The sequence below is a fragment of the Gracilinanus agilis genome, unplaced genomic scaffold (assembly GCF_016433145.1).
Source record: "Gracilinanus agilis isolate LMUSP501 unplaced genomic scaffold, AgileGrace unplaced_scaffold15963, whole genome shotgun sequence".
Classification (NCBI taxonomy): Eukaryota; Metazoa; Chordata; class Mammalia; order Didelphimorphia; family Didelphidae; genus Gracilinanus; species Gracilinanus agilis.
In genome coordinates, this window is record NW_025346877.1 from 1715 (window position 1) to 12243 (window position 10529).

The window sequence follows — 10529 nt, forward strand, 5'->3', positions numbered from 1 at the left end:
AGATACTTAATGCTGAGATGTGACAGCAAAATAAGCAAAGTAAGAGTCCCCCAGCCCCCATCAGCCCTGACCAAATGAACCCTGAAAACAGGAGAATACCAGAATGTTGGATTACAGATGGCCAACTCTTAAACGGGTGGACATATAGATCTTAATTTCTAGTGTTGGGTTTGGTTAGAGAACAGTCACCCTTACCCTAGATGAGCAAGTGGGAAGGGTCTAGAATTAAGCAGTTCCCCTCCCAATTCAGCTTTGGAACATCATCATTCTTCCCCCTTCCTCCTTTTCTCAGCTCCCCCTACCCACCTTAGATCAGAAGCACCTGGAGAGCAGGGCTGTCTGCTTTCATTTGAGCATGATGCCTGGGGCACCTAGTAGGTGCTTAATAAATGTTTACTAACGGAGCTGAAACTTGTGGCTAAATGAACAAGTAGATTTCTTCAGTCTTCAGTGGGATAAGAGAGCTAGGCTTTGACCTACAAAGTAAGCGGAGAAAATTAACTGGAGCACAAGGTGAATGAAAAGCTACACATCCTAGTGGTCTACCACGCTGCGCTGGACAGCTTGCAGTCAATAAGAACCCAATGCAAAAAGTAGCCTCAGCAGTAAAATGGGGATAATTGCACCAAGCACACAGGGCTGAGGATCAAATGACAAGATGTGCACCAAGATGACTGCTCTCATTATGATGGCTGGAATGGAGGGAAAAGGGCAATCCCAAAGCAGAGGATCAAATGGCCAGGGAGCCGTGGTCTAACCTTTTCCCTCCCTCAACACTGCTATCTCAAGGCAGTCAGAGCTGGAGCTAAGATAGCTAAGTCATACTAAAAACCAACCAACCAAGCCCAAAGAGTAGCAGAGTCAAGGCATGCCATGCCCTGCCCTGCCCTGCCCTGCCCTGCCCCTCCCCGCCGGCCCGCCCCTCCCTCTGCTGCAGTTTTCAACCTCCAGCCACTCCAGACTTGCCCATCACACTCTAAAACAGAAAAAAAGAAATTACTTCAGAAACTCGGGAAGTACCCAAACCAGCATTTAGCATACAACAAAGAACAATTCCTTTTAACTTCAGAGGCAAATGTTTGTGTTTATTGTTTAGAGACTGCAAGACAATATTTGTATTTCTGTAGCACAATTGAAATATTTTACTGGTTTGATAAAGCAGAATACAATCGAAAAGACAATTATTTTCCAGTAATACCTATAGTTCTATTCAGAATTAAGTCTTCATCAGACACGTTACCTGGAAACAAAAACCTGTTTGTTACATTAAGCAAAGCTTCAACCACAGCAGATACTTTCCACACCCAGAAGATTCCTCCCATGTAGGAGTGATGTGCTATGTGAGAAGGCGTCAAAAAGGTACAGTTTGGATTTGAATCCATTTTCGGGATCTGTGAACTGAAAACATCATTCAACTGGAAGCGCTCTGGCGTCCTTGACTGGTTGGAAGAGGTGAAAAATAAATTAAGGAGTTCCCAAACTGCTGAAAAGAGCAGCGCAGACCTACAAATTCTATCTGAGAGTTCCTGCTCAGTGGGAAGGCTCTGTCAAAGAACCCTGAAGCTTCTCCGGCTGCTACAAACCAGGCCTCGGCCACAAACAGCCATGGAAAAGCAGCGCCGCTAGCAGACCTTACCAAGGACTGCTAGACAAGAGAGACACACACTCATCTGTTGGCTTGTTTTCAACTTAAAGCCCTTTGCTGAAATTTGGGAATACTCCTCTAGTTCTGTGATTTCACAGAAGACTCTCCAGCACCAGCAGGGCTGAGGTCCAATTCCTAATTCAAGTAGCAATGCAGTCAAGCCACTATTGAGGCCAAATCTGGACATCACATACTTGAAGGCAGGGTCAGGGCAGGAAGACTATTTGGAAGCAAAAACCCCAAAGGGCTTCTCAAGTGACATTATTTCCCAATGAAAGCGACTGAATGTATTGGAGACAATCATGACTTATTGAATGAAATGACTGAATACTTACCTGGGCTTTCATTTCTGCTAAAAGAAATAGGAAGAACAAGGAAAATTTCAAGAAAAATCCTAAGCATAAAAATGGAGCCAAAATGTTTCACACGTACGTCATCCCTTTCTGACAACAGTAAACGCTGGAAGGTGGATCCAAACTTGGAAAACAAAAGATTTATTCTCTGCAACAGTACTGTGACTGTGCCATTACATAATTACTAATCATTTCTGGAAAAATCTGCATTTGGCACCAATGTGTTTTAAAAAAAAAAAACACTCTGGGAATATTCACGTAAAATCCTAAGTATGGTTTTCCTGCCAAAGAAGCCCATGTGGCTGAGCTGGAAGAGCCTTTTTTTTTTCTTTCTTTTTTTTTCTTTTTTCTTTTTTCTTTTTTTTTTTTTAAATAAAACCCAAGGAGTGGAGGAAGACTGGAGGGAAGGGAGCAGGACAAAACAAAAAAATCATCAAACCCAAAAGCACAAACAGCTCCAATCAACAGGTCAGACACTACAAGGCTGACATAGACTCAAGCGGTTTATAAAACCTATAAAAAGCCTACACCAGTAGAAATGCCCCCTCTCTCAATCTGTGGCTCAAAATCGGAGACCATCAGTGAGGAAGTAAGGAACAACATTTTAGCTGGCAACCATAACTGGGAAGGGAACCACACACGCCGCATCAGCATACCTGAAATTAAACATTTTTTAAAAAGCTCCAATCCCCAATGTATAAGGAAAAAAATAATTCATAGAAGACTCAATCAATCCATAGAATTGCAAGTGGCTGGGCAAGCTCTGTCCCCTACCAAGCATATCCCATCCAATGCCATGTTCCATACCTACACAACGCCTGTGAGCACTGCTGAGCGCTCTGCAGCTTCCTTGGGGAACAGCAGTTTCCCACCTCTAGTGTCTCTCCCTATTTATTGTGCAGGAAGTAGGTCTTGCTGTGCTCTTTTATTACCGTTGTGTGTGTGGATGAGCAGATATGCAGAAATGGAGAGGTCTCTAGGTCCCTTTCCCTTTCCAACAGAGGCTCAAGGCTCACGTCCTGGGCTGATGCTCCTATGTGTAAAGAATCTCAGGCTGACTCTGTGGCCTCAACCGGCTTAATCATGTGGTCTGGTTTGTTTCCAGCTGCATAGTGATCCCACATTTGAAGGTAAAGGCGCTCAAGTTCCATCGTGTACTGTTTAGTGTTGAAAAGAGGGCTGGATATTCTCTGCTTCCAGACTTTGCCACGGACCTTCTTCAGGCTGGGTAAGAGACGGAAAGAGACAGAGATGGGAGAGAAAACGAGAAAGATCAGAAGATCAGAATGGAGAAAAAAAGCCACCATAGGCCAACCCAACTTTTGCAATCAAGTGCTGAGCATTTCTTTTTCTCCACCTCATACCGTTCGTTCTCTCTTCTCCCACCTGCCTCCCATAGCCTCATCAATGAAGAGGGAGGGCCAAAGAACTAAAAACTCTGCCCACTTGAAACGTGAGTTTCACATGGCTCCTTCACCCTGCAATGTACCACTAAGAGACCATGGCCTTTCTTCATTTCCCACGACCTTCTTCAAACGAAGGAGGGGAAAAGAGAAAGACCTCTGTCAAGTCAGACTTTGTAGGCTAGCAGCAGGACATTAGATACTAAAAACAATCAAACCTGGCTTCTGTCATATGCATTTTTCCAAGATATGTGTGTTAGAGCAGTGCCGAAGCCTAGCAACAGTTACTTTCAAGTCTTTATTCCCTCCCCAATTCCGGTGTGATCTTATCCACAAAAAGAAGCCACTTACTACTCGAGATCAGTCCCCAGCTTCACAGCAATATCTTCATACTCTTGCCGATTTTTTGCAATGAGCTCAAGGCAACCGAGGCAGGTGAGCTGGGAGGCAGCAACCCGAGAAGCCAGAGTCTCTCCTGTAACAAGAGGGGAAGCACTTTATAGTTCTTGCGCCAAATCTCCAAGTAGAACTTGAAGATCATCCTTGACAAGGAGATGAATGGCTAAGCCAGGAGACAATCTTCCCAAATAGGATTTCCAAGCTAGAAAAACAGAAGGGCAGAGTTCTCCCCTTGGCAAAAGGAGCAAGGAGGCTTCTTACCTGGCATGGTCACCATGGGTGTCCCTGCCCACAGCACATCCATCCCAGTGGTATGCCCATTACAGAGTGGGGTATCTAGGCAGACATCAGCTAGCTGGCCCCGCCTCACATGCTCCTCCTTGGGAGCGACAGGAGAAAAGATGATCCGGTTCTGGGGGAGGCCCATGTTCTGCGCATATTGCTGAATATTGGGTTCTCCCACAGCTGGGAATCGCAACAACCATAGCACACTATTGGGAACTCGCTTCAGAATCTGCAAAGCACGAGAATAAAAGGAAGCTTCATCCCCAAGAAGCAAGCACCCACTGTTTTCTGCTAGCTTCCCTTTCTCCTAATGAGAAAAAAGAAAAGCTATTGGGCAAAGAAAAGGCAGCCCATTCTCCATTTCGAGCACCAGTAAACTCAGCTCCTGCTCATTTCAGTGAAAAAACTCCACATCAATAAATAGTGTGTCCATTTTCCTCACTAAGCAGTTAAGTCCTTCCGCTTTGGCTTCCTTTCTTCTCTGGCCCCCCAAAAAGGAGCTCCTGAAGGGACCAGAGTCTATTCTTCTAATCTAAATAGCAGCTAGTAAGCCATGTCGTCCACTCAAGTCTTTCCTCCTCCCACCTACTGAATTCTGAGCAAAGAACTAACTCTTAGTCTCCCTTGGTCACTTCCTGAGTGGTTCAAGGGACTTTTGTCAGAAGACAACTTAAAAGCAGGCAGTCTGGAGGGTGTCCATGTTAATAGTAGCTTTTCCCAAAGAAGCACGTATTTCCCTTTTCAAAGGTCCAATTCTTCACTAGGGAACTTGGAAAAACAAACCCAACAAAGTTCTACTCTTTGCCATCTACCTCCCACTCCCATACTCAAAGCACACAAAATAACCCTAAAAATCATTCAAGAGTCCAGATTGCACCTGGGAAAAAGCAGAAAATGTTAGTCCTGCAAGAGAGAGCAGCTGCATTGTCACAGAGCAGACCCATGTGCTGGTCTGACCAAGAGGTGCATGCGGCTACTCACATTGGCCCACATCTGCAGCGTGGAGGGATCAATTTTATACAACTGGTTAAAGTTACAGTACACGATAGCATCCTCTGGCAAGCCGTACTGGGAGCGAGTGGTGACGATGATGGTCCGGGGAACCTCCTCGCCTGTGGCAGCCTTGTTGTTTATCTGCAGCAAAAATAAACTCTTACCCAAAGAAGCCATTACATAAAGTGATAAACTTTCAAAGACAGTCAGATCCAGAGCTTGTAAACCAGTCATCACACCCTGAGAGCCTGGCAGCCAAGAAGGGTGGGTTCTAGTCCTGCTTCGGAACCCTCCCGGGTCGCGTAACCTTGGGCAAGTCGCCAAGATCAAATGGCAACAAACCAGGCCCCTCCACCCAGGGAACCATAGGCCCAGAACCTACCCCACTTAATCTCCAGGTACAATGAACTCCACTGATAAACGGTAATCTAGTTCAAACTGAACAACAATCAAGGTACTTCTGGCTGTGGGGAAGTCTTCAAGGAATAAAAGGAAAAGTCTGGCCAGGACAGCTGTGGTTTGGGTTTGGGAAAAAATTAACTTGGTCCCTCTTCCAAATGATTCCATGGTGTGAGAAATAGCCAATAACCACCAAGGCCCAACAGAGAGGCACATGCTTAGTTTAGTCCCCTCCAAGAAGGGAGAGATAAGCCAATGACTGGAAGCCTCCCAAGAGCTAAAGGGTAAATAAAGGGCACTTATCTCCATGACTGCCAGCAGGAAGGTGATAAAGAAACCAAGGCAGGCTCACACCCCTCCAACTTGGCCACTAGGCTTTCCTCATTACCTTCTTCCAGGGTAAAACCAAAACTACCACAAGGCTTTTCTTAAGGCCTTTATTCACCTAACTAACCTCAAACATTTCACTATTTCCAAAACGGATATTCCTGTACCAGCCTCGTCAATCTCAAACCCATTCTCCAAAATATACCACGTGTCTATGTTCTGAACTCCAGGCCTGTTTTACCCATCCTGAAAGTTCTTCTCCTTCAATCCAACTTCTCCTCTAAGCCCAGTTTAAGTCCTTCCTCCTCCTCTTCCCTTAATGGAGTAGGGGGGATGCCAAGGAGCGCCTAAGCTACTTTGGACCACGTACAGCTACGCCACTCTTGGACGCGTGCTTTTAGTCTTGCCATACTCTTGTGGCAATCTTCTGAGTAGTTCCCACTTCTGCACACAGGCTCCAAGTAGAAGGCGCATTCACAACAAAACCTCAAGACAGTGGGAGTCCACCAGGGCCTCACCTGAGTGGTTGCTAATCCATTGCTAATATTGAATCCATTGATTGTTATTTGAATTTGTCCTCTGTTAATCATTTCAATCACAGCTTCTGCAATAGTATTCATGGGAATTACTGGCATACTGAGTGCCGAGTTGCTGTCTGCATTGTCTCCTCCATCAGGACATTTCATCTAATAATAATGATAACAATGATGAGTAGATGGTTGGCTCATCACTGATGGAGCTCTTAAAGGTTCACAAAACATTTTCCTCAGAACATCAAAGTTAAAACCCTAAATTAGGAAAGAAACCCCAAATGCAATCAACTCTACTTTTTGACATGTGGACTCTCACCTTCACAATTTTGACATCCGGCAGACTATCCAGAAATGCTTTGAGATCAATGCCATTCAGAACAATCCGGTTGTCATAAATGTGTCCATTGGATTTGAAATCAATGACTGCTTTTTTCTGGTGGGGGCGGAAAAGGGGCTTTCATGAAAGCAGGTCTACAAAAGCAAAGTGAAACTGAAGACTTAGCGTTGCCCTGGACATACCTTCAGGTGAGGAAACATGTTAGCATGATCACCAATAAAGAAAGTGTTGGGCATATAAGCCAACTTCTCCGAGTACTGCTCAGCAACCTCAGCGGGAGAAGTCTCTTGATCCGTGATAATATAATCCATGAAAAGTGCACCACTAGTCCCAGGGTAGCCCAGCCACATTGCCTACAGAAAAATTCCACCTTTAGAAAGAAGAATCTTCATAGAAAATGCTGAAAAGGTTCCAATCAAGACTATGAACCCACTAAACCATGAAGGGGACATAGACGGAAAAACATTTCCCTCTAGAGCAGGGGTCGGCAACCTTTTTGGCCGTGAGAGCCATAAACGCCACATTTTTTAAAATGGGATTTCGTGAGAGCCGTACAGTGCTCACAGTGCCGCTCCTGTAACAGCGTCCGAAAAAAAATGGACTTTATGGCTCCTGCCATACGTTGCCGACCCCTGCTCTAAAGGCCCCTCCCCACCCACTCCCAAAGGGCATGTTAGTGTTTGTTCATAGTCCCCCCCCCCCCTTTACAAAGTGATCTGCATCTTTTAGCCATCTTATGGTTTGGAATACCAAGTGCTGGAGAGCAGGAGTACTGACATTGTCTTCAAAGAATCTGAACACTTTCAGGGCAGAGATCACTATTTAACACTACCTGAATGGGAGCTGGCCTCAGAGCAAAGAGTTCATTGCGTGCACCCTTGGTATAGCCATTCATATTCACAAGAATGTGTATCCCATCTTGATGAATTCTATCTGCCGCTTTTCCATTACAGGGAATCTGAGGAGTTAAGAGAGTCCATAACTATATCAGGCAAGAACGCAGAGAATTCCAAGATTATCCTGAAGGTTCCTTAACATTGGAGAACCACAAGCCAAAAAATGACTGGAAAAGCTTCCCATGAACCCGGGGAGAAAGCCCTTCTGCTCTGAATTCATAGCATTACCAATCTGGAGCAGGCAGGGTCCTGAGTCCAACCCTCTCAATCAATTTCATCTTTCCCACTTTCCCACATCTGACTCTCAAGGAAAGAAAGATGCCAGAGTGAAAGAGGAAACACTAATCTCCATTCTCAGCAACTCTGTCCTTAACTTACCATTCCCACTGGGCCCAACCACACTGCGTGATTGGTGGCAAGAGAAAAGCTTAAAAACAGGCCAGGAGAAAAGGCAAAATCACCATGGATGTGGGCCCGTAATCCACTCATTGCTCTCCCAAGGCACCATTCTATTCCACTGGAACTAGGCCTTGCCCCATGCAATCGAGAATGAAGGTAAGCAAGAAGCCACAGACCAAAAGTGAATTCTTCTATGTCCTTTCTTGGGGTATATAATACCATATGCTGCCATCCAAATGATCTACTAATCAGGCTGAAACCCTGCCTGAGATCATGGGAGAGGCTCACCTGAGAAAGGTCGATGAAATGATTTGCTTCCGCCATCACCTTCACACGAAAGTTTGTGCCATCATCTGGGCTAAGGGCATAACAGAATACCTGAAAATCAAGCCCAGTACATTAGCAGTACCCTACACAAGCAGACAGAAGTGAGATTCACATTGCCTCAGACACGCAGTTTCCTAGGCAGAAGTACATCTCAGCCCAGTGATCTGAAAGGTGATTTAAGGCAAGGGCATCATCTCTCAATGGCAGTGAAAGAGAATACTATTGCCCTGGCCAAGAATACAGAAACAAACGTTCCCAAATTTCTGATGATTACCACTACTCTCTCCTGTCCACCGATGTGCTGAAAATGGATGCCAGTTCCGCCCTTATCTTAGCAAACTTGAAATCCTTTCTCAGTTGAGGGCACATTTCTACTTCTGAGATAAAGCGTCCAGAGGTCTGTGCTTTGGGTGACTAAGACTATGGGTTCAAGCGGCCCATCGCATAGGGTTATGCAGACTGTGGTCAATGTGCCTAACCTACACCTCTAGGGATGGATCCCGAGTTAGGTCCCTGAAAAAAAGCCACCAGAAGGAAGACCCCTACATGGCTGACACACAGGAAGTGCATAATTCCTGCCACCTAACTGGCAGGGAGCATGATATTTACCTCAAATTTATCCGAGTTGTGCATGCCTGGAATAGACTGCATGAGATGGGAGGTCGGATGGTTTCCAAAGTCTGAGCTCACATACCCTACACGAAGCCGCCCTTCACTGACTTTCAAGTCTTTGGGATGTTCGTATGGTGGCTTGTGAAGGACGTTAATCTAACAAAGGAACCCCAAACACACTGGTCAAGTCTAGAGAAGCCTTCCTTTGGCTACAAAAGTAAAAATTCAACATCAAGTCTTACCTGCAGGGAAATGTTTTCAAAAACTGTCCCATTTTATTTATAAAGCCAGTGCAGTGCAACCCTGAAACCCTAAATGTGTGCAGTGAGCCTTCGCCTCTTTAACTTGTCACCCACTCCAGTGGGCTTGAAACCAAGATGAAAGGATGTGGGGAAGCACTGGGCTAAGCCAAAAAGAGTTTCCCCAACCTCTTCAAACTCCCCACCAAGCTACTGAAGGCAATACTAACACGCCCAAAGTGGTCTGCCACCATAAAAGCCTGGGTGCAGTTCCCATCTAAGCAAGGCCACATTCCAAAAGCCCCACCTTGTCCAAGCAGAGGTTTCCATGCCTCTCAGCAATAGCCTTCCTAAAGCCATGAGAGAGAGGATACAGCATGCTGTGGTGAGGGTGCACAGAAGGTAACCTATTCTTCTCCAGCTGGTCAGCCACAATGCTAACTAATTTCTTCATCCGTTCATCATAGTCCGTCCAGTCGCAGACAATCTATAAAGTTAAAAACACAACAACCACCACCACCACCAAGCAACTTCAGTAAGCTTGCATTTAACTTCTGTTGTCTTCTTCAGAAGGACTTGACCAGACCACTCCTATTTAAACTCAGCGGATGGTGTCACACTCCTTACCTGCAGGCAATGGGCCAAATTACAGTAAGCATCAGGAAAGTCGGGTTTTAGTTTCAGAGCAGTTCGATAAGAAGCAATCGCTTCTGGAATGTTACCTGAATCCTACGAGTGGAGGAAAAAAAGTGTGAAAGCTCCAAAAAAAGAAAGAGAGAGATGGAAAGAGAGAAACTATCATGTGTGTTACCTACCTTATGAATGGAAGCCAGATTGCTGTGTGCATCAGCAAAGGCTGGGTTGATCTGGATGGCCCGGGTGTAACACTGTAAAGCCCCCTGAACATCTTGCATCTCCTTCAAAGTATTGCCCATGTTGGAATAAGCATCAGCAAAGGTAGGGCTGATCCTGAATCAAGAGAATGAAAATCGGGATCCCTTTTCTTTTTAAAGCACAACTGCCCTGCTGCTAGAAGCCACTCGAGCAACTCTCGTGCAGTTCCAAAGCCACAGCCATGCATTCAGTTTTCAAACTGAAATGTTTCCTGGGCTTTACGCTTCTTCAGGTCTCTTACAGGAATTCAAGGGTCTTAGTTCTTACCTAATTGCCTCCTTATAATGCATCAGGGCTTCCTGCAGTTTTCCCTGCTGTTGTAATACACTTGCTAAATTTGAATGGGCAGCGGCAAACTCTGGAAAAACCTAGAGAAAGTCATCGTGACAAACATCTGAGATCGGGTGTGTTGTTCTCACCATATTCAAGAACTGTCACCCATTTGTCAACACCCTTCCCCACGCCATCCCCGCCCCTCCCTCCAACAC

At 45.4% G+C, this 10529-nt stretch overlaps 1 protein-coding gene across 1 annotated transcript; it reads right to left on the minus strand.

The window, feature by feature from the left end:
* Positions 1-1064: 1064 nt before the first annotated feature.
* OGT (O-linked N-acetylglucosamine (GlcNAc) transferase) lies at positions 1065-10409 on the minus strand (the record flags this gene model as incomplete). Its single annotated transcript, XM_044683209.1, has 14 exons — positions 1065-3222; positions 3753-3876; positions 4062-4314; positions 5067-5219; positions 6323-6490; positions 6654-6770; positions 6857-7027; positions 7507-7632; positions 8258-8347; positions 8906-9064; positions 9455-9634; positions 9775-9876; positions 9963-10116; positions 10309-10409. Coding segments are annotated over 14 exons (2073 nt in total), but the record flags the coding sequence as incomplete, so codon positions are not given.
* Positions 10410-10529: the final 120 nt, after the last annotated feature.